Raw genomic sequence first — 24,927 nt, forward strand, 5'->3', positions numbered from 1 at the left:
GACTTTCCAGACTGACCAAAATTATTTATTGATTTAGTATTTTAAGGATGTCCATTGACTCCTGGTGGAAAATTAAAAGTGGTGCTTGAATTTGAGGTTGTCAGTATTTTATCCTTTTTGTCTAGAGCAGGAGACACTTGATTTGTGTGGTATGAATACAATTCAGAGAGGAACATGAAGTATATAAAAATTCAGGGAGTCCTTCAGTCTAGAACGGTCCATGTTGTTTTGCTGTCTGAATGATGGTAAGCAGGTCTGGACGGTGAGTCATGGGTGTTACTGCAATAACTTTCCAGCCAGTCTTCGTAAATAATGCTTGATCTATAAGGGAAACTGAGTTAAATGTTCATTGCATTTTTTCAGAAAGAAAGATGGGGAGGAAATAACGTGAAGTGCAAAAGAAGAAAAAAGCACAGAATAAACCAGTGCTTCAAAGGTAAGTCATTTATTTGTGATAACCTAGTTGCAAGCGCTTAAGTTTGAACTGTGATAACCGGGTTTTCTAGAGCAGTAGTTTTAAACAACTACATTAATTATTCAAAGAACTTAGGCTCACACTTTTATTAGTATGATGTTCCAGCCAAATTAATTAACTAGTCTTGGGCTTGTTGAATCTCCAATGCATAATTACAGTAAAATCAAAGGTAGGGTTTTTAGCTGGAATCAAAGATCTCAGAAATTTTTGCTTCTACACTTATACAAAAACAGTCTATTTCCAAATAACCCATTTCAGGAGTTGAAATGGGTTGAAAGGAGTTGATGTTTTCTGGTTTATATAAATAAATCTTAATTAAGAAATAATACTAATTATATGTACAGCGCACAAAATGAAGTTGTTGAATTTTTTAAAGACACAATATCAAGAAACCCTTATATAATAAAGAGCAAATGGGTATTTACCTTGAGAGCTCCACTTAGTTAGACATGATATGCTTAACAAAAGCTGTGGACAGAATACAGACAGTTTAGAGTTAGAAGACTGTCAAGTGTAAGGAAAGAGACGTTTAGCAAGTTAGTTCAATATTATTATTATTTTTTAACAATAACAGTAGCATTTATTTTTTTTAAGCTTGGTGCAGTCCATTATTCTTCATCCTGGATTCATGGCCTTTCCCCTGACTTTGTAAATTTAATTTTTGAAATAAGTAGTATATTCACATGGTTAAAAGTTTTCCTTAGAATATGAAAGAGCTTGTAAAAAATTGAAATGTTCTTCACCACTGTCTCCCACCTATCTAGTTTGTCTTTACCACAAAGTTGGGGGAACTATTATGCATGTATAATAAAATACAAATATCTGTTTCTAAAAGATTTTTACCCTAATGGTGGCATACTCTACAAACTCCTTTGCATTTGCTTTTTTCCACTGTAGAGAAGAAAATCCTTTTAATTTGGGGGGCACTGTAGGGAAATTCATTGTGTAGATATACCAGAATCTCTTTGATATATCCTACATTGTTGGACATTAAGTTGTTCAAATATTTACCAACAGTACAGCAATGAATAACCACATATCACTCATTTCACTTGAGTGCAAGTATATCTAAAAACTACATCCCATGATGTAGATTTGCTAGAATTATTAGTACTATATCACCATATCAGGGTTTTAATGATTGGACATTCCTAACAGGAATGTATTGACATTGGCTGTTTGTACACACTCTCTCAACCCAAAGTGTTGTCAAACTTTCAATCTTTGACAATTATCTTATTGAAAAATAGTATCTTGGGACACCTGGGTGGTTTAGTAATATTAGCCTTCAGCTCAGGTCATCATCCCAGGTTCCAGGATCTAGTCCTGTATCAGGGTCCCTGTATGGAGCCTGCTTCTCCTTCCGCCTATGTCTCTGCCTCTCTTTCTGTATCTCTTATGAATAAATAAATCTTAAAAAAAAAAAAAGAAAAATGGTATCTCCATGTAGTGTTAATCTGCATTTCTTTTATTATTAGTGAACATATTATATTATAGATATTATATTATAGATATTATATTATATTATAGATATTATATTATAGATATTTTTATTTCTTTTTCTGTGAATTGTTTATGTACTTGTTAATTTTTCTATCAGGATGTAGTCTCTTTATTAATTTGAAATAGTGTTTTTTTTAATTAGGAAGATGAGCTTTTGCTGATACTGATTACTTTTTTTATGGTTTTTGCTATTTGTCTTTTGACTTTGCTTCTGGTGAATTTTGCCATATGGAGTTAAAAAAATTATGTGGTTGAATTTATCAAGACTTGTAATGCCTTCTGGGTTTTTATCAATGTTAGAAATACCTTCTCACTCCAAAAGTTATACAATAATTTATCCACAGTTTTTATGCTTTCAGCTTTTACATTTAAATTTTTGAACCATTTGAAATTTATCCTGGTATGACATCCAGATCTGACTTTATTTTCTAGATGACTATTCACTCCTCCAAACAATATTTATTGAATGATTCTTCTTTTATGTAATCTTTTTATGGCAATAACCAAATGTAAAACTTTGTTTATAGGGGGGAAAAAGTGTAGTTTAATCAAGATTATCAGTGAAAATGTGTTTGGCTGACTTCTTTTCTTTTGTCCTCTCCTCTCCACTTCTTTCCTCTCCCTCCTTTCCTTCCTTCTTCTCTCTGCTTTTCTTACTTTTTCACAAATCATTAGACCTCATAAGTCTACATTTACGTCAAAGCTATAAGCATAGCTTTATAGAAGAGTAGCCAGTTAGTCTTTTAGGGGGGATAGATAAGTTTCTCATTTTATTGGAAAATCTTAAATTTACAAATTATATCATGTAGTTTTATTTTGCACCTTTATTTTGTGGGATGTGCTGTTTTTCAGACCCTCTAGGTGAAGCTGCTGTAAATTGGTAGCAGGACATAGATAGTCGCTATGAGATGACTTTGATTTAAGCAAGAACACTAGACCAGGAGAAGAACTAAATTTTAGCACCAGCCCTTCCATTAATGATGTGACCCTCACTCAGTAACTAGACCTCTTTAGCCCTCAGCTTCCTCATTTTCATAATTGCTTGTTGTAAAGGATTTTGAGATCTCTCCAACTTTAATATCCTATTAAGCTTATTCTGATATAAACCCTGTCTATCTTACAGATATTTTATAAAGATCTAGCAAGAAAAAAATACATGTGAAAACAGATTTTAATCTGTATAACAATACATAGGAATGTCAAAACCCACTGGAATAAAAATCTTATGTGTATAGTCAGATTCTTCTTAGAGTTACTGTGTAATCGATTGTAATAAAAAAACATGTAATTTCAATAAGAGAGGCAGAGACAAAGAGGTTATTTTAACCAACCCAATCAGTTGAGAGTTGCTATAACCACCGAGCACAAGAGATTGTACCTTCATAGTTGATGCAGCCATTGGAGTCTTCCTGACCTGCCATCAGGGCTTCCACTTCCTCCTCTTTCATTTTTTCACCTGATGAAACAAAACACTTCGCTCAGAAAGAAAGCCAGAAGATATTTTCTAAATTCCATCATAAGTGATCAGTTTTGGGCTCCTGGAGACTGTGATTAAGCTCTTGGAGGAAAAAAAAAAAAAAAAAAGCTCTTGGAGGACAAGAATCAAGCCCATCCTGTTCCTCTGGCACTTAGTACATTGTTAATGAATTGTTTTTAAGTGAATGAATTAAATACATATTATCGTGATCATCCATACTCTATCCTATAAAAACTACAATGCTTTATTTATTCATTACCAACTTACCTTTTCCACAAAACAAACCCCACTGACACCAAAGCCAATGGAAATAGTCATTAATTTTTTACTATTCTTTTTCACCTTGTAGCTTTTCCCTTTAACTAATTTATTATGACTTGATTCCCCCAAGTCACGCTCTTTCCTATATATTCTGTGCTATTAAGTCCGCTGAAATAAATTTTCCTTACCCAATGTGGCTAAAACATGACGGAGTTCAGCACCCATGACTGTGCCGTTGCCTTCCTTGTCAAAGACACGCAGACCCTCAACAAAGTCTTCATAAGTGCCCTGGTCCTTGTTGTTGGAAATAGCTTGCATCATGGGCAGAAATTGTTCAAACTCAATTTTCTTGGCATTCATCTCTGGAAGAAATTGCAATTTGGAAAGTTATTAGCTACCATAAAATGTCATTCTGAATCACAAATTAAAGTTGAAAGTTCATTTCAGATGATCTAAAATATCTTCATATAGCTAAAATTTCTGTTGGTGAATTGCTGATGACAAAGAAATTGGTAATAGATAATAGCATGAGCTCTGGAGTCCTAGTGCTTAAGCTGTTATCCCCGATCCTTCATTTATAGCTATGTAATCACAGGCAACTTTCTTAACCCTTTTGTACCTCAACTTTTTCATCTGTAAAGTAGAGATTCCTCATAGTGTGTGAGTACTAAATGAGACAATACATGCAAAATTTATTGCAATAACCTGAAACAAATGGAGTGCCGAGTAAGTGTTAGCTACTTTTTATTAGTATTATCAATTTAATATTCTCTATAAATACCAGAGAAGCAATGTAAAAATAAACTGATACAACACATCTATTAGCATATAAATACAGTAAAACTTAGCTCAACTGTAATATCTAAATGCTTCCTTTGTCTTGAGCTTTTGTAGAATGTCAATGTCTTTAAATTTTAAGTGAATTTAAAAAGAAGACTATGGGGCACCTGGGTGGCTCAGTCAGTTAAGCGAGTGCCTTTGGCTTAGGTCATGATTCTGGGGCCCTTGGATCAAGCCCCACATTGGGCTCCCTGCTCAGTAGGAAGTCTGCTTCTCCCTTTGCTCCCCCCCACTTTTGCTCATCTACTCTCACTTGAATTCTCTCTCTCTCTAGAATGAATAAATATAAATAAATAAATAAATAAATAAATAAATAAATAAATAAATAAATAACTGACTATGAGGAGAGTGTGTATGTCAAATACCTTGTAATCTCCTGACTTTTTGCAGTTTAGAGGTCTGGGGATGGTAAGATTTTCTTCAGTATCTCCTAACAAGGTAAATTGTGCTCGCAATAAAAGTATCTAACAGACTATCCAGTTGGATGTGAATGGATTAAGTTATGTAACACTAAAATCAAAATTCCCTTTTACTAGATTTTCCTCATAGAATAAAAATGAAATAGTATTAAAAAGATCAAGTTTGAATGCTGAATAAAATGAACTTTTACTGAAAATTCTTAAAAAGATGGGTGTTTAGTAAGTTAGAAAGTGGCATCAACAAAGTAAGATCTAGCTTATTGTTCTCTTACTTTTACCCATGTTCTCAGCTACCTTTTGTGTGATTTACCTGGACATATTTCTCTAAAGAAAATGATGTTTAAGAAAAATTCCAACAGACTGATTTAGAGGTAGGTTTGCTTGAAATCAAATCCCCTCCCACTCTGGTAACAAAGGGAGATAGTCTTTTCAGTTATCAAGTGTAAAATGAGAGGAGTTGCTTTTTGCTAGATTACTTGCTTTTTGCTTTCCCCTGTTTTTTTTTTTTTTTTTTTTTTTCCCTCATGGCAAAACTAAATAGGCCAAATATTTATTTGAAAAAATTTCAGAGGGATCCCTGGGTGGCTCAGCGGTTTTGCGCCTCCCTTTGGCCCAGGGCGTGATTCTGGAGTCCCAGGACGGAGTCCCGCATCAGGCGCCCTGCATGGAACCTGCTTCTCCCTCTGCGTCTCTCTCTCTCTCTCTCTCTCTCTCTGTGTCTCTCATGAATAAATACATAAAATATTAAGAAAAAGAAATAAAAAGCTTTGCATATACATTAGAAAATTTAAATTTTTTTTTTTCAGTTTTGTCTCATCTTTTTTGTTCAGGGTGGTATTATCCAAGAGACTATTATACTTTGCCATGAACCATTGGGATCAAAAGGTTTTTTTCTTGTTCCAGACTAACTGGATTAGTTTATTGAGCAAACTTCTACAATGTTGCCACTTACATATCTCGCTGTCTTTTGTCCCAGGATTTACTTTGGGGGACTGAGTGTAGATTTTGACTTAGATTTTTAAGTCTTCTTATAAGCCTTTGGAAATAGGAAATACTCTTATTATGATGCCATTCTGTCGATTCTTAATTAGGATAGCTGAGTTGCTTTTAAGATGGTCACAGAAGCAGGGTGTCAAAGGACAGAGCACTGAGCAAAGTCAGCAGGTATTTTCAACCTCCTGAAAGCACTGAGATTTTAATTCCGCAGCTTCTGTCCTTGTGCCATTGTAATTTACTGAGTCGTTTACAAAGCGTATTGTATTTTAGTCATATTTAACGTTCTTGCAAAATGTGTTTTTGCCTTTCAAGGTTTGAAGAAAGTGTACAAATTTGGATATTATTTCATTCATTAACCTTTAAATTCTGAGCATTAGGTAGGATGATGATGATAATGATGTTAGCTTTAGATCTTATTTCATTAGCATGCAATTTTATCATGCTTGCAAATTCTCGAAGGAAGGTTAACTTATTTTATGAGGAAACAACTGGTTCTAGACAGCTAAGAAGCACACTTACCATCAAGAGCAAATTAAATTCTATTCTATGGATCTTATTTCTTAATAACTTCTCTTTTTCTTACATTCTCTCTCTCTCTCTCTCTCTCTCTCTCTCTCTCTCTTCTTTCCTTCATGTGTGTGTGAGAGCTGGCTTCCCAGCTTCTTGGAAAAACTTGGTTACCTTCATTGCTGGGGTTTCCCAGCACCTTCTTGACCTCCGCATTGGTGGGATTTGTGCCCAGAGCCCGAAGGACATCGCCAACCTGACTTAAGGTGATCTTACTGTCACCTGTTCTGTCAAACAGGAGAAATGCCTCCTTGAATTCTGCAAGAAACAAGAAATATTAGAGTGCTTTTTTACTTCTTCAGATCTATAAATTACTCCTAACTTCATCAAGGATCCAGTTCACACTCTCCTCTGTTTTTCAACTTTTGTAACCACTAAGTTATCTTTGGACTCTCCTTTTTCCTAGCTCAAACAGCCATTGACAACCCTTTGCGACATATCTTTTTGGATCTACTCCAAGACAGCATTTTCAACTTCAAATCATATATTATTATTAATCAGGTATGGAAATTGAAGCTTCTTGTCATATTTATTCATATTTCCTTCGTCTGCCTGGCAAGCAGACTAGGTTAAAAAATTCTGAGGTCTTGAGAAAGCTTAAGAACTCCTCATAATTAAGAAAGTTAATAAAATTTCAAGAAAATAATTTTTCAATCAGGATTGTGTTATATAAGGTTGACCCAGATTTCTCAAATTATTTAGAGAAACCTCCTCTTGGAGTACAAATTTCCTAGACTCTCCCTTGACTGGTTATTTTCAGGAGCAAGTTAATTTTTCAGGAAAAAAAAATTAGAAAAGTGAAACAAATCTCTAAATTCTATGGTGTCATTTAACCACTTCAGTATATGACTTTAATAAGCTCTTACTATAATCAGTCTGGAAGGAGAATATTTGTTTGCCTCTATCATTATGATAATCTCCTTAAACCTTACTCTTTCTCAGTTAATACATTTGACAACATGTTGCTATATTAGCTTTAGAATTTAAGTATACATTTTTATATATATACTTAAATTCATTTTTTAGTGTATACATTAGTTCATTACATTTTACATTACATGTAATTCAATACATTTTTTAGTGTATACTTAAATTCACATGCAATTTTAAGGAAAAATACAGAGAGATCTCTTAATTAAATTAGTTTCCCCCAGTAGTAACATTTTGCAAAGTTATAGTATACTATCACAACCAGAATGTTCATATTGATAGACACCAATTTTATTCAGATTTTTCTAGCTTTATTTGTACTTACATGTCTTTACATATAAGTACATATTTTTCAAGTGTTGTCTCTTTTTATCACAATCACTCTATTGCTAACTTTCCCTAAACTTTGTCATTCTCTGTTGATGGGACTATTTTGGCCTTTCAGAAATTATGTTAACAAAGAATTAAGAAGTATATACCAAAAAGACAGAAAAGGGTACTGCTATGGATTAAGGGACAGGAAACAACAATTTAATTGAAACTTCTAAACTTAACTAAAATAAATTTTCTGGTGAACCCAAAAGTACTGACGGCAACTTGTTGGAATTAATCCCAGCAACACTCAAAAAACCATTTGTGAATGAACTGGTGAGCTGAAAGCAGTGTATTTAGGCCATTAGTAGCCTCAGATCAAAAGATGCCACCTAGATAGATTACTCAGCAAAATACCCTGTTTTATCATCCCTCCATCCCTTGATCTAAGGTTGCACCAGACATTATGTTTACAATCAACTTAGATCATGTCACCATTGTTTGCTAAAATTTCCCCTTTAGATTCTATGCAATTTAACTATAACAAATCATTCCCCTAAACTAAAAAGTATGCTGTAGGCACAGTGGGGTCATTGGTCAAATATTATTTTTCATCTTTCTAAGGGACATGTGAAACTGAACTATTCTTGTTACTGGCTCCAGGCTTTCATGCAGATTGCTCAGAGGGCTCACTATTACTCTGGTCAGATGCTGATATAGAAATAGGATTTTATGGGCTGTAATAGAATCTCTCTGACATTAACCCTTTGTTGATTTAAACAAGAAAGATATTGCTCTTCCTACCTCAGATTTTTAAGATTTATTCTCTTGAAGAAGTCTAGAATAATGAAATATTATTATTATAAACTACTACCTAGAGACTGGCCACCTGTTTTGTAAATAAAGTTTGATTGGAATACAACCCATTCATTTATGTATTGTTTATGGCTATTTTTAAACCTCAGTGATGGAAGTGAGTTGTTTTCACAAAGACTCCCAATAAAGCCTAACATATTGACAGTTTGGCCCTTTAAGAAAAAAAAAATTGACAGCCCCTGGGCTAGACCAATACTGTTCTAGACCTTTTTTTGACAATCAAAATGTTCTATATCTGGGCTTCCCCCAAAAAAACCTGTGGCTCTTGAGCACTAAAATGTGACTAGTGCAACTGAGAAAATAGATTCTTAAATGTATTTATTTTTAATTAATTGAAATTTTAGTTTAAATAACCACATGTGGCCAAGTGACAACTCTACTGGACAGCACAGGACTTTTGAATGTGATAATTTTCCTTTTAAAAAATTTCCTTGCAACCTGTGATACATTCAAATAGAGCTGCCATGACCAAACTCTTTAATCATTGAACAAGGAAGGAAACAAAGTTTTCATTCATTCCTGAAAGCATTGTGTTTCCATTTAAATTTTAAATGCTTACATTTGTTTTCCTGGCATAACAGAAAACCAGTCCACCACACCAATGTTTCCTGAACCCTCTATATCTAAGACCTATTTCATTTATGTAGTTATAGGTTAATGGTCAACAGTAAATCCTTCAGTCCCTGCAAGGGTTTTTTTAAGTCTTCTGTTGCTCTGTCCCACCATAGTTTGGCAGTCAAAATGACACTGTAAATTAGATATTTGAGAGGACTAGTTTGCAGTAGCTGATAATATGGCAGTATCAGTAGTTAAAGATTCATTAAAAATCAAATAATTTCTAGTAGAATTACCACTGTTTTCAATTTAAAGAAAAAAATGGTCCTTTGTAGTATAATTTCAAATGCTCTTGAGTTCTGAGCCATCAAATCTTCTAATCTCTCAACATGAGGCCATCAGCCATGCTGTAGATACATGTGACTTTTTACTAAAGCAAATATCCTTTTTTTCTTAATTGATGTCCTAAATATGACATCAATAGACTGAAAATGTGGAATTTTTTAGGTAGAAAAGCAAATATTTGCATAAGTTCTTATTAAACACCTATAATTATAATCACTTATATATTACATATCATAACATATATACATGCTAATTTTTGACCATATCCTAATTTATATGTTATCATTTAACTAAATTTTTTCTTCCCCTCCCTTCTATTGATGTATTTCTGTTTCAGTTTCTTTGAACTTGGGACACTTTCACTCCATAAAACATTCTCCCCTACACTTTGAGAGAAGTAACACATCCTGTAGAGTATGGGATCTCTTGGATCCAAAGGCCCAGAGGAGAAAAAAGTGGAAGTGTTAGGAAACTTACTCAAATTTTCTTGAATCTTAAGAGTTTAAAGTCTTCTAGTTAGTAACTGCTTTTATGAAAATTTCTCATTAGTTTAAGCTAACGCCAGATTTTGATCCTGTTACTAATACTTTGGGTCCTTGAGCAAGTCCTATAACCAATTTGAGAGCCTGTCTTCTACCTCTAAAGATGAACCAGGAGATGTTTAATGCTCCTTGCAGTTTTATGATAGACTACTCCTCTTTCTTTGTTTCTGAATTCACTTGTATTCTATATCCACTTCACCTACTTCTCTCAAGTCACTCTGATGCCCATTGAAATTATGTAGGTTTGGTAACTGGGCAGTTTCACAATCAATACCATTTTCCTAAATTGAGCAATTCAGACCTGCCAAGTCTTTCTTTAGGGATTTGATGAACAGATTAGCCATTCAAAATCTACAACTTTTCTTGGGGTAATATATATGGTATTGGCTACTGTATCAAAATGGTATTACTTAGAAATCAGTGAATACAAGGACCTATTTTATGGTATGTCTTTTGTTTGCTTAAACCTTTGACAACTGATTATAGGCAAGGGGTTCAAGTTGAGAAAACTTATATTTAGAGTGATTGAGAGCATTTATATTTAGAGTGGAAACACCAGTGAGGATAATTAGGAAGAGCTAATCTCATCCCAAAGGAGTCAATTTTCTCACATGCCATCTTTATGAGTGTGCACATATTAACAACTGTATCTTTCGAACTTACCATCCTGCTGTTCCTTAGAGAACTCGATCTGTTAGAAAGAAATTAACCACAAAGAATATTTTAAGCAAACAAAGATGCCCTGATTTTTTAAGTGTATCCAAGCTCATTCCCTGAATCATCATCAAAGTAAAGCTCCAAGAGTAAGCCGACTTTTCAGAGTTCAGGCATAGCTTGGACACTAACAGTTTGAGCCACGCAGTAACATGCCTTAGAGGTAAGAGATATTTCAGAAACTAGGCAGTACTCTGCCTCCATGTGGAGTAGAGAAGCTCACTTCACTTACCAGCAATCTGCTCAGCGCTGAAGGACTGCAGTGGCAAGAGAGAGGGAGAAAGAAAGAAACAACTAGTACTCTTTCAAATGCATTGACAGAAGGATGAGTGCTCTCTGTTCTGAGATTTTTAGGAGGACATGTAGGTGTCATAGAGTAAGAAGGTTGCCTTAGGATACTTTCGAATCTAGGAAAAATAAGCTATTGCAAAAGATAGTTAGGGAACATCTCTCTGTTTCTCAGTCAATGAACCAATGATTTAACAAATGCTAAGTTAAATGACTTCCTGGAATTATATAGTAGTCTGTGATATATTTAAGATATGTCTAATACAGATACACTGCATTCAGAAATACAGATACACTGAATTAAAAAGATCTCCTTAAGTCTTTTTTCTACTTAACCAGTAGGTTTTTGCTCGATGTGTCATGTCAGAAGTAGTTTATTTAATTTTAGCCATCTTCATCAGACTGTTTTTAAAGGTATAATATTTTGCTATACTAGTAGTTTCCACCCCCACCCCACAGTTAGATATAATAAATCTTATGTGATATAGCAAAAGTTAGTGAAGCATATAAAGTACTGCTTTGGGGAAAAAGATGTATTTTTTTTCAATTAGCATAATAGCTCAAATTAATCTCTTCTATCCTCACCCCACCTCAACAAAAAGCAAAGGTAGATTCTGTAGACTTCTACTGAATATGTTCTCCCCTCAATTCTGTTCCTTGTCTGCCTTTCTACTCAATAAGGTCATATGCACGATTATATCCTCCTATAAAGGACAAACCGTTTTCTCCTAGGACCCACCATGGCAGAGGCTCTGGGCTGCGGAACAGTGGCAAAGCTGAAGAGTGAGTTGAGGGCCGCTCCAGTCCCTGAGTGGGGCCTCCTTTGCTGAGGCTGCCTTTTATTGTGGGGGGAAGCTGTGACCTCACAGCTAGCATCAGGTTTCAGAGAGAAGTGGCCACTCCCCTTAGAGAGTTCTTTAGCTTTCTTAGGGCAAAGGGAAGGAGGGCTCTGTACCCTGAGGGCTATTTTTAGGAAGCCAGAACCTATGAGTAGACAGCCATAATGAGACGAAGCCTGTCAGTACTTTTATGGTCTTTATCCCTGAGGTGTTCTCTTGGAGTCTCTTCCTTTAAGAAGCTTCTTACTTGCTCAGTGGCAGAGGAGCTTAGAATTTCTCTAACATTCAGGCTGACCCCTTCTCTTGATGAATTATGGACTTTGCAAACTTCGAGTCAGCAAGTTTTGGTATTTAATGGAAGTTTTTGGATGGACTGGTTTGAGGTTTCAAATGGCACTTGCTATAGAAGGAACATCCTCTAGAGCTCTGTCCCTTGTGGTCAGGTTCAGAAGACTTGAAAAGGCCATGAGTATTCTCCATGTTTCTTAGGGTTCACCCAAGTGACAATGCTGTCAGTTCTTGAAATCTCTAACTAAAGACCACTCTTCTGCAAATTGTATTCTGAGACATACAGAGTTTATCTAAGCCAGGGATGATTTTGAGCTCATTAGTTTTCTTACATCAGGGGTGGATATTTTCTTCCAACCTCAGTCTCCAGAAAGACCCAAAGCAGGGACTATAGAATGCTAATTTACACTTTAGGATTTTAAAGATGTCTAAGGGATTGACTGGTAATGGATTTTCATGGGAGCTTACCTGAAAATAGGAGGTAACTCCCTTCCTAGAATGGTACTGTGAAAAGTGGTACTAGGAAAGAGTAGTCCTAGAATGCCCATAAATGTTCAGACAACATGTTTTTTTTTTTTTAAAGATTTTATTTATTTATTTATAAGAGACACACACAGAGAGAGAGAGAGACACAGACATAAGCAGAGAGAGAAGCAGGCTCCATGCAGGGAGCCTCACGTGGGACTCGATCTCGGGTCTCCAGGATCACACCCTGGACTGAAGGCGGCACTAAACCTCTGAGCCACTCAGGCTGCCCTTGACAATATGTTTATCAGTTTTCTACATACTTAAAGCAGTTTATAGGTATAAAGGATGTTGGAGATCAATTTTGATTTAAGTACTGTGTCAGCAATTGTTTTTAAAGGAATGATCACCAAAAGCATGAAGTCTCCCCCTGCTAGACAGATGAATACTTCGCAGCTTTCCCTCAAGCCATTTAGGAAAAAATCAATATTTAAATGCACGTCACTTTCTTTTTTCCATATCACTTTTTGTCCAAAGTTTGCAAGTAATGAAAAAAATCTCATAGGGCCAAAGTGATGATTAAAAACATAATTTAAAAAATATTACTACCCGGGAAAATGTATTTTCATAAATAGATATTTTGAGAGTTTATGAGAAATGGAAGTTAGTAGAAAAATTTAAGTGCTTTAAATTATTAGGAGGAATGGAAGGGAAGGACAAAAGTGGAAATTTGTAACCTTTGATAACTGTGTAATTTAGAGTCTCATGATTTTTATTTAAATGCAAGTTAGTTAACATGTATGCTAAAATTGGTTTCAGGTATAGAATCTAGTGATTCATCACTTACATATAATACTCATCATGAGAGCCCTCCTTAATGCCCTTCACCCATTAGCCCATCCCCTGCCCACCTCCCTCCATCAACCATGGAGTCTCATGATTTTTGATGCCCAAATTAAAGCCATGAGAGCAGAACATGTTTCTGTATGTTCTTTTAGTCTTGAATTATATTTATATATCATGTCATTAAATTTGAATTGCTCTATGAGTAATATTGAGAGCTAGTATGTATCTTTAGTAGAATTAATAACTACAAATAATACAAAATAAATCCATCAAAATTGCCCTACATTATGCCCTATGTAATGCTCATTTTCTTTTCTTTCTTTTTTTTGAATATAAAAATGTGTCCTTGAATTTATATAAAATATGGTCAATTTGTGTAAAATCTGTGGAGTAAACTGGAAAGTCATTTTAAAAATTGTATTTATGCTATAGATAAGCTCTTGGATATGATGTAAAGGTTTTCTATTATTAAAATAGAAGTGGCAGGCAGTTGTCAAACTATTTCACTCTACTTCCTCTGTGTATCTTTAGCCCATAGAAGATCAGAATTTAGATTTTTTTGTACCTATTAAAAATCAAAGTAAACATGTAAGCGAGTTATTGACCACAATAAAAAAGGCTACAGTGTAGTCCAGTCTAGAGAATAAACTATAGTTTAAAAGTGAAAAGACCTGAATGCTGTGCTCATAGAATAAATGGGAAATGTTACTTTATCTCTGGTACACTAACAAATGATGAAAAGTTTCTCTTCCATCTCTTCCTTGGTGTTGTAATGATGAAGTAATCAGCTCTTTAAACAAAGGCATGATATAAATACAAAATGTCAGCTGATTTAGGACTCAGTTTGCTATATCATCATTTGGTTTGTTTTAAAAATTAGACTTAAGTCTCTTCTATCTCTGTTTCTTAGAAATTAACTATTCAAAGTCCTGATAAAATCTCCCCCTCTTGAAAGAAACTTTTCTCTCTACTTAGCTCCTTTCTTCCAACTGAAAGATGTTTAGGCTTCCTGGTAGCAAGCTTCTGGAAGGCCCAGACCATTACTGAAAGCCATTTATTTTTGTCCTTGATGCACACTGAGCATAGGCCCACCCCAATTTCTTCCTGCTATATAGAGTGCTGCCCCTGCCTTATTCTTTTTTTTTTTTAAAGATTTTATTTATTTATTCATAGAGACACACAGAGAGAGAGGCAGAGACACAGGCAGAAGGAGAAGCAGGTTCCACGCAGAGAGCCTGACGCGGGACTCGATCCACGGTCTCCAGGATCATGCCCTGGACTGCAGGCGGCGCTAAACCGCTGTGCCACCGGGGCTGCCCCCATGCCTTATTCTTATATTTTATTCCTCATAGCTCTAGAAAATATCTTGCCTATATTAGTTCAACAGATTTGCAAAAACTAACATCATTAGAACACATGTAGAGTAAATTTCTCCTTCAAATATGAGCTTCTCCTCTAGAATATTTTATTGCCCGAGGGAAGAGACTTCATCATCTCCTTTAAAGAGCTTACATTCTACAGAAGGTGCATATGTTCTCCCTCAGTGCTACACATCCAGCACCTGGAACTGCAAAGCATATACTAGGCATGCTCATTGCTCATTTTGAATTATTGATATATGTGCCTTTATATTTCCAGAGCCTTTCCTTAGATTTTATATAAATGTTTATTTTTAAAAATGATTTTATTTATTTATTCATGAGAGATGCAGAGAGAGTGGTGGAGACATAGGTAGAGGGAGAAGCAGGCTCCCTGTGGGGAGCATGATGTGGGACAATGTGGGACTCAGTCCTAGGGCCCTGGGGTCATGACCTGAGCCAAAGGCGGACACTCAACCACTGAGCCACCTGGGCATCCCTATATAAATGTTTATGATCAGGAATTCTAATTTTCCAATGCTTGATTTTTAAAAAGATTTTATTTATTTATATGACACACAGAGAGAAAGGGTACACATAAGCAGAGGGAGTAACAGAGGTAGAGGGAGAAGCAGGCTTTCCTGTAAGTAAGGAGCCTGACATGGGGCTTGATCCCAGGACCCTGAGATCATGACCTGAGCTGAAAGCAGACACTTAACCAACTAAGCCACCCAGGGCCTTGATTTGCTTTTTTACAGGGCTTTTCCATCTTAGCCTAATACCTCTGTTAGACTGTTAGTATAATAACTACATTCTACATTTTTGTGACTCATGTGCTCTCTGGTATTGGATTTAGTAAGTTGCAGTTTACAAGTTACTTGTACTGAAAAAGGTTTTTTATTGCAATGTTTACAGATCTTTTCTCACTTTGAGGAGCATTTTTCTATTAGTAATCATGATGGTTAACTGATTAAAGACAAGATAAAGCTTCTGGTATATAGAAGGAATTAATTTATAGGGAAAATATGAGAACGAATTTAATCAAACAGGTCTTGAAATTGCTGTATGTTAAGCTTTAGTATAACAAGAAGAGCTATAATTAAGGACTATCTGGGAGATCCATGACATTGAATACTGAGTGAAAATGCCTCAGGAAGGGACACAGACTATAGTCTTTAAACAATTTCATCTTCCCTGCAAGACGTAATGAGGCTAATTCCTGGTAAGGCTCAGTTAAAGAAGTTAATCTCACCAGGGCTGGGATTCAAGCAAGAAAACATTGCTGCATGTTCTCTAATTTAATGCCGGGCAGAGAGGCCTCTAAAGACTTAGGATGTATGCAAACCCTAAGGAAAACTTAGATGATTAATTTTCACTCTAATCACACAGAGTGACCAGGACTCACCATAAAAGGCCTGCAGAAATACTGTTTTGAAAATAAAGAATTTTGTGCCTCAGAATAATTTGCTTCATTTAAAGGATATACCTATTTTTCATAGCATTTTTTTTACCTCAACAAAGATATACTTAGGCTGGTGACTATAATATGATATAAAGAGGAGACATTAAGAACAACGAGAATACAATACCAACCCAGGCTGTCTAATATAAGAGAGATGGCTGTATTGGATGCATTGATCTGAGCAGAAGGGGAAATGAGTAATTCTGTGCTCAGAAAGTGTGGACTAGCCAAATAAAGCAAAGGCTGAATTATTAACATAACACAATTCACACTATAAGAATTAATGAGAAGCCTAAGTGAATTTTAACAAAAACTTTAAAATGTGACCTTAGTTTATACTTTAGACTTTTTATTAGCTTTCCTTTGGTTAATAATTGATAGATTTGAGAGTTGTACCTTCTCTGTTTTATACATTTATTTGCATGTAGTTTATTAAAAAAACAAGTTGTGTTTTGTTTCTTCTTTCCTCTTTTTATTTTCATAATAGGGGCATTAGAACATTTCTTGGTGTGTGTGTTTTAAAAAATTAAAAGTGTCTGCTTTTTTCCTACTTATTTGGAATGAAATTTCCTCTTGTGACCACAGTGATATGTGAATATTGGCATTACCATTTTAGAGATTTCAGGTCTTTTCATATGCTGGAAAGAAAACTAGACAGGGATTGAAGTACATGGAATTTGTTCTGTTATAATAAAGTGTGTGTGTTTTGATGAAATAACTTCTCTTATCTGGGTCAAGGCTTCCTCAGATATGGAATATTATACTGTGTGATTTCTAGGGTTGCTGTGGTTCTGCAATGTTGTGAGTTTTCCATGCTTTTGTTAATAGAATCTACCTCAACTCACTTTTTTTAAAGACTTTTTTTATAAGATTTTATTTATTTATTTGACAGAGAGAGAGAGAGAGAGAGAGAGAGCACAGCACAAGCAGGGGGAGTAGAAGGAGGAGAGAGAAAGATAGAAGCTGACTCCCCGTGAAGCAGGGAACCCAATGTGGGGCTCCTTCCCAGGACCCTGGGATCATGAGCTGAGCTGAAAGCAGACACTTAACCAACTGAGCCACCCAGGTGCCCCTCAAGTCACTTTTTTAATGGAAAAGGACATGGTACTTAAATACTCAATAAGTAACATTATTTTGAAGTAATTTAGATAAAGAGGAGTCAAAATATAATTTCATAACACTGTATTCAAGTGAATCAGGTGTTTTATGAACAAGAGACATTGTACCATTGGGCACTTACTAGGTACAAAGACTTTACTTGTCACAGTGGTAGGAAGAATATAAAGTTGAACAAGATATGGTCTTATCTTTAGGATATATCTTTTTTCTCTGGCTTCAGTTCACTACCATTAATTTTTGACCAGAATGGCAAGGATTTATCATCCATATGGTTTACATTTTTAACTAGTATAATTAAAGCCGTTGCTACTTGTATATTGCAATTTTTTTGCCCTCCAAATTCTGATTTGGAGTGAGAAACAAACTGTAGAAGTTGATGTAGAAACAAACTGTAGAAGATCTTATTTTCATACAAAAAGTATTTCAGTATGAGGAGAAGCAGAAGAAAGTGTAAGATCAGCAGACTAAATATAATCCCTTCCATAATTTCCATGAGTCAGATGGTGCTTAATGCTGGGTAATTATGGAAGGACTGCTAAAGACAACTTGCCAGGGGGTTCATTCGCAGCATTAAAATGTCAAGAGTCTAAATTTGGCACTGTCACTTTGTGGTCTCCTTGTCTTGCAAAGATTTCATTATCTTTAAAATCAAAAGGGCTATTCACTATTAACTGGTGAACATATCTATTCCTTTCCCAACTGCATTTTACTTTGCAAAGACATTATCCAGTTACATATAATTCAAAATATAATTTTAGAGACTTACAGAATGCCCTTTAGTATTTTCCCACTCCATTCCACCTGTTCTCTTCTTGTACAGCATAGATGTTTGAGAGTGGAAACTTGATATCGATATCTAGTGGTAGTCTCAAATAATTTTTTATTTGCTCCTAAGGTTATATTCCCACTGCAAACAGACTGATATTGCCATTTGTTATATTATAGTTACATTAAAAATTAATTCATATTATTGAAAGGCCAGGGTAAAAAAACAAAAAAAAAAACACTTTTTTTTAAGTAGGCTACACACCCAGCATAGAGTCCAGTGCAGGGCTTGAGCTCAAGACCTTGAGATCAAGCCCTGAACTGAGATCAAGAGTTGGACGCTTAACTGACTGAGTCACCCAGGTGCCTCAAAAAAAGACACTCTTAAAATTACATAAAGAAAACTTAGAGACAACTTATAAATGTTTTCACCCATTCCATTTATTTATTTATTTATTTATTTATTTATTTATTTATTTATTTATTTATTTTCACCCATTCCTTTTAATCAGAAATTGGACTTTTTCTAGCTAGTTAAGGTTAAGATTTAATCATGATATATGTAGTATTATATTTCTACACATCACTTTAAAGAATATATGGTTGATATTTCTTTCCAGTTTCAAACATGCTATCTATTTGTTAACAAAATGAGATCTCATACCTTTGTTAGAATATTATTAGCCTAATGCCAAAATTTGGAGGTCAGTTTTGGTATATATGTATATTTCATTTAAAAAACCAAAATTATTTTATTTTATTTTTAAGATTTTATTTATTTTTTTGAGAGAGAGAGCATGAAAGAGAGAGAGAGAGAGAGAAGGAAAGAGAGAGAGAGCAGGAGCAAAAGGAGAGTAGCAGACTCCCTGCTGAACAGGAGCCTGATGCAGGGCTCAATCCCAGGAACCTGAGATCATGACCTGAGCCGAAGGCAGGCGCCCAACCAACTGAGCCACCCAGATGACCCACCAAAATTATTTTAAAAATTCAATCCATTTCATTACATTGAAGAGCATTTCAAAAATACTTTGGTATAGTTTATTTTCTTCAGCTGTTTGAGATATAATTGACGTAGTGTAAATTTAGAGTGTACGATGTGATTTGATATGTGATAATTTTGATATTATGAGGCTGTGATCGTATAGTGGTTGGTACTCTGTGATGTGATATTGTGAGATGATTACCACAATAAAGATATTTGATATATCCATCACATCACATCGTTTTTTAAAATTAAAAAAAGCGTGTGTGTGTGTGTGGTGAGGACTTTTAAGATCTACACTCTTAGCAACTTTAAAGTATATAATATGGTATCATTAACTATAGTCGCTATGCTGTACATTAGATTCCAGAACCTATTCATCTTATAACTGGAAGTTTGTACCCTCTGACCGTGTTCACTCATTTACCCCACCCCCAGCTCCATCATTGGCAACTACTAATTTATTCTCATAACAACTTTAAAAAAAAAATCCATGTTCCATTTATAACTCTTTGTAAGAGTTGTAACTCTCATATAAGTGACTAGGAGTCTTTCTAGGTTCCTAATCTTCCCATCTTCCAACTGTAAAAGAGAGCACTCAACCTATCAGCAACAGGTGCTAAGATAGAGGAAAGCTGTGGAGAACAGAAGAGTAGTGTACTGCCAAGGTCGAAAGTCTAGGTGAGTTTGCTCTAATGTGGGCCTGTCACTCCCTCCTCTGGCTACACAGGATTGTGCAGGGCAATATGAGATCCACTATCTCACACTGTTAAGAATTTAAAAAGTCTTTATGCACTTTTTTTTTTTTTGAGAAGGAGAGAGAGAGAATCGCAAGCAGGCTTCATGCCTAGTGTGGAGCCTGACATGGGGCTTAATCTCACAACCCTGAAATCATAACCTGAGTCGAAATCAAGAGTCAACCACTCAACCAACTGAGCCACCCAAGTATCTCTTCTTCACACATTCTTAACAGCAACTTACTCTTTATAAACAGGAGGCAGTCTAGGATATGATTACCACAGTTGGCTCTGGATTTGGCCTGGGAGGTTAAATCCTAGCTCCATCACCTACCAGTTATTTGATCATGGACATAGCACTGAATCTCATTAGGCTCAGTTTCTTTTCTTGCAAAATCAGGCTAAAAACAACCTCCATATAACGTTTTGAGGATTAAATAAAATAATAGGGCACAAAATTAATTCTCAATGAATATTTATTATTATATTACAAAGAACTTTATAATTTTCAAAGCCTTTCATGGGCCCTGACCTCATTTGATTTTCCCAAGAATTCTTCAAAGGGAGACTAGGTTTGTATTAGCCTTGTTAGAGCTGTGAAAAAAAGAATTTGTTGATTAACACAGACAATCCTATATCTGGACCAGATCAAGTCAGGTGTTGCAATTTATGTATAAATGTATACATAATATTTGCCACCACTGAATACCCATCAGTAAATAGATGAATTTATTGGGAATGCTGTATTTCCAAATTACTCATTAAATTGGCATTTTAAATCTCCCCAAGTGTATGGTAAATTGTTGAGATTTGTTATTGGATGAATTCTGTCAATGCATTCTATACCTTTACCACTTTTTGTAATATCGCTTGTAGTATCTAGTCAGAGGTGACCTGATTGAATTACAGTGAATACGGTGAGAATCCAAACTTCAGCAGCACAAGGAAAGACATGATTCAAAGTCTCACTGCCACATAGCAATCCTGACATATCAGCTAAGGCATGCATCATGCAAAAAAATTTACTTACACATTGAAGATCTTTTAAAATCTAGGCACATAGTCATCTCATTACTTATTTTCTTTCATTATTTCAACCCTTGGCTGAAGTGTTGGGCAGCAGGTGTTAATTCTTGTGTTTGCACCTGCAGCTATACTCATGGTGGGTTTTAATTCCTACACTTGAGATTCTTTCAGGCGGTGTTTTTAGTCTGGACATTGTTGTTGGAAGTGTCAGCTCTCTGAAAGCAAACAGTGCTTAGGACCACCCAGGACAGTAACTTTAATGTTCAAATGTCAGCAGTCTTTGGGTTTTTGAAAAGGATACTCACAGAAAATCCGTTAGCATAGGATGTCAGGTAAGCATTCCCTTGATGAACATCAAAGGTTTAATGCAGAACAACTGAACAAATGTTCTAAATAATCAACAAACTAGGAAATCAGGTTGGAAAGCACACTATCATAAATTGATAAAGATTGAATAATCTTTAACAATATTAAAGATTGTTCAGAGTTTATGGGGAATTAAATATATGGCTATTAAACATGGTATATTATAAAGTGGAACATAGATACTAGCTGGGAATAGTAGTGAGGAATTAAATATTACTATTGCTATGCCTGTAGTCCTACACAGAGACAGTTACACTTACACTTTAACATTACTCAAAGTTTAAAGGACAGCCAAATTTCTAATCTTATATGATTTATGAAAGAAAGTTTAAAATCCAATTAAGTTTTGTTCTTTATCGAGTTTTCAGAAAGTTAATGAACACATAGAACAGCTCTATTAATTTCCTTAGAGTTCATTTTCTCTGCTTGAAAAAAGTTTATAACTTATATGAGGTAATATATCTAGAAACATCATTAAGTGATTAAAAGCATCATAATATGAAATGTTTTAATGTACATTTTTAATTAGCCTTGTTACCTACTGGGATGAAATTAAATTTTATATAGTTCTCAAGTTGTACCACATTCCCTGGCTATACTACCTATAAATGTGCACTGATTTCATATTGATGAAGGCAAATCATTGAAGGCATTTAAAATTCCTTTAAAAAATATGTTAGTTTTGATTTGGTTCCTTTCATTTTCTCCTTATTAGGAGTAGGCTCTCTGAATGAAAAATAAAGGTTAAATTCCTCCTACTTCTAGAGTCTTTTGATGGCTCCTTTTTGGTTTGCATACCTTATCAGGTTCCAACCCATCCCTTGTTCTGTAATGAACTGGTGAAGACATAGCATACCTCACCACTAGAGATGCTCTAAGAGTATTTTCTTCTTTTGTGTAGTTGTGCTAGCTACATTAGCCGTGCTAGCATTAATTCAACATAAAGACAAAAGGATAAACTAATTTTTCAAGATTTAAAAGAGTATGACTTTTCTGCTGACTGTGAGCAACTAATCAGTTTAATCTCTGGGTTTAAAAAAGTGATATTTTGCCTTTTCCCAGAGACTTCTTACTGTAAAAACTGAATATTTATTTATATATTTAGTTCATATTTCTTCAGGGGAGAAAAATTAATGCCTATATTCTTTAGTGGGGTATTTTCTTTTTCTTCTTAAGAAGGCATATTTCCCCCCCTCCCAGATGCTTGTAATCCTAGATGCAAAGAGGTAATATTGTCTTATAAGTCACAATAAATATAGAGAAATAGCTTTGACACTGATTCATATCTCTAATAGGACACAGTGGAAAGTCAAATGATACAGATGATTGGAATTATTGTCATGACCGTAATCATGTTCATTGTATAATGTGGTCAGTGTGCATCTATAAAGATACATTGACTAGAATTGCTGGAGATGAAAAATTTGGCTTCCTCTTAATGAATTATATGCAGTCCTTTAGGTAGAAAACCATTTATTAGAAGATCTGACATGCATTTCTCCTCCTAAGTAGATATTCATTAAGAATAGTTCCTAAAAAAAAAAAAAAAAAAAAAAAAAAAAGAATAGTTCCTAACCAATATTAGATTCTCTGACCAACTTTTCAAATATGACTTTAGGTACCTACAAATTCAATATAAAATATTTGATAATCCACTACTTCTTTGGAACATAAATTTTATATTTAACCAGAATGTTATAAAATTATGAATATATTTAATGTCATCACGTATATCTAAAGGTGATCCGATTCAATATTTATGTCAGGAGTATTTTTTTAAAAATCCATGATTATACTAAAATACTCAATGAAATGTTTGTTTATAGGTCAGTTTTATCATTGCAAGTAAGCAGTATTAATTTAGCAAAATTTACATTTATTATGTACAGAACTTTTGGCTTAAGAGACATGATCACCTAACAGGCCCTTTTGCTCATTAGTTTTCCATATAAAGCAGAGTTCATTAGATAAAGATTTTCAAGCTGTCATTCAGAGCAAGTCCCAGTTAAGGAGGAGAAGGTGCATGTTTGATGGATTACATCACTGAGAGGGGAACAGGCACATCCGCTGTGCCATTTTCCCAAAAGCAGATCATCTTTTGGCAGTTGAGAACTTTGATCACAGCAAAATGTTGACACAAAAATCAATCACATTCTCTTTAGTTAAAGATCAGTATACAAGAGCTCAAAGACATAAGCTAAAAGCCATATAACCAAGTTTTATAGTATTTGGAGTGTTAGTTTCATTTACAAGCAGTTCACAATTCTGAGTTAAATACTGTATATAAATAAACAAGATGACAGTTATAGTCACTGAAACACTTGAGTGCATAATTGTCTGTACTGAGATCTAATCTAGTGTTGTATCAAATTTTATTAAGCAAAGCTGAAGGAATTAACTAGAATTGCAAAAATCTTCTCTTTTTCAGATGAAATAAGGCAGCTGTCAAATAAATACAGCCAGGACAACTGGGTCATCAGCTGTTTTTAAACTTTTGGGAAAAAGTAGGGGCAAAAAAATTCTTCTCGGTGTAGCATCAAGGTAAGGGATCCAGTTTCTGCAGAGATTTTATTTAAAACAAAACGAAATGAAGCAAAACCAAAACAAAATAAGACATTGGCTTAAGTATTGGCAAAACACCTTCACACTTATATACTTTGCCCCCAAATTGCACTCTGACCCATTAGGGAAAAAAGAAAACCAGAGATCAAAAAATGGAACAAATGGAGGTTCTGCAATAATATCATATTCCTAGTAATTTTACTGAAACCATACATTAGAGTTTATTTATTTTCTGATCAAGATTCTTTTCTCCCCCAAATCTACCAGTCCATGCAGGAACACTCTCTCTCTCAGTGAAAAAAAGATACCACTTTGCAAGTTCCTAGAGTTTCCTACTGTTGAAAGATGTTTCAGTGACCAAACAGTTCACCCCCTTAGTTACCTTAATGGCAGAGAGGTCAATTTTTTCTTCTTTGGGTTTGGCTGGGGCAGGGGCAGGTGCAGGTGCTGGGGCAGGGGCTGGGGCAGCGGCAGCGGCAGCAGCAGGTTTCTTCACATCCTTCTTTGGTGCCATTTTGCTTAAAACGATGGGTTAAAAAAAAAAGTAAAGGAGCACCTCCAAAAGAACCTGTCAAAATGATTCTTGGAAGAGGAGTGGTGCTTCAGTTGACCCACAGCCCAGTGTTTTGAGGGTGGACCCAGAGTGTTACATGGTATAAGGGCATGCATATATATTTCACTTAGTGCCTAATAGAATCTTGACACATGCAGCTGGATTGGACAGTTCGCTAGTCAAGGGGGATGGCATTCAGGCTCAGACTATAAATGGAATCTAAAGGGTCAGGGCTTCATCAATTTTTTTTAAAACACCTCTTGCCTTTTTTTTTTTCCCCACCTCCATACATAAAGGAGAAAGAAGTATGACAAAGCCAGCTTCAGATCCTTTGGTGACAGTAAAGTAGATTGACTGATACTTTTTCTTGATAGAATTACAGTTCTGCTGAAGTTGTAAATCTTTTTTTTTTTTTTTTCATGCCTAAGAAACTTTACTGAAGGATTTGATTTCAACTTG

The 24,927-nt window shown here is 35.0% G+C and overlaps 1 protein-coding gene across 6 annotated transcripts; it reads right to left on the bottom strand.

Annotated features, from left to right (window-relative positions):
• MYL1 (myosin light chain 1) lies at window positions 1-24,574 on the bottom strand. 6 transcript variants are annotated; one of them, XM_038585641.1, is made up of 8 exons: window positions 11,840-11,991; window positions 11,045-11,069; window positions 10,762-10,789; window positions 6,653-6,796; window positions 3,905-4,078; window positions 3,357-3,434; window positions 901-943; window positions 1-321 (listed from the first exon to the last, which is right to left on the bottom strand). In XM_038585641.1, the coding sequence occupies exons 1-7, from the start codon at window positions 11,974-11,976 to the stop codon at window positions 915-917; spliced, it is 615 nt and encodes a 204-aa protein (XP_038441569.1). In that variant the 5' UTR covers window positions 11,977-11,991; the 3' UTR covers window positions 1-321; window positions 901-914. The 6 variants fall into 6 exon arrangements, with proteins under 6 accessions (XP_038441569.1, XP_038441570.1, XP_038441572.1 ...); XM_038585642.1 differs by having other exon boundaries at window positions 1-333; XM_038585644.1 differs by lacking the exons at window positions 11,045-11,069; window positions 11,840-11,991 and adding an exon at window positions 24,298-24,574 and having other exon boundaries at window positions 1-333.
• Window positions 24,575-24,927: the final 353 nt, after the last annotated feature.

Source organism: Canis lupus, chromosome 37 (genome assembly GCF_011100685.1).
Source record: "Canis lupus familiaris isolate Mischka breed German Shepherd chromosome 37, alternate assembly UU_Cfam_GSD_1.0, whole genome shotgun sequence".
Classification (NCBI taxonomy): Eukaryota; Metazoa; Chordata; class Mammalia; order Carnivora; family Canidae; genus Canis; species Canis lupus.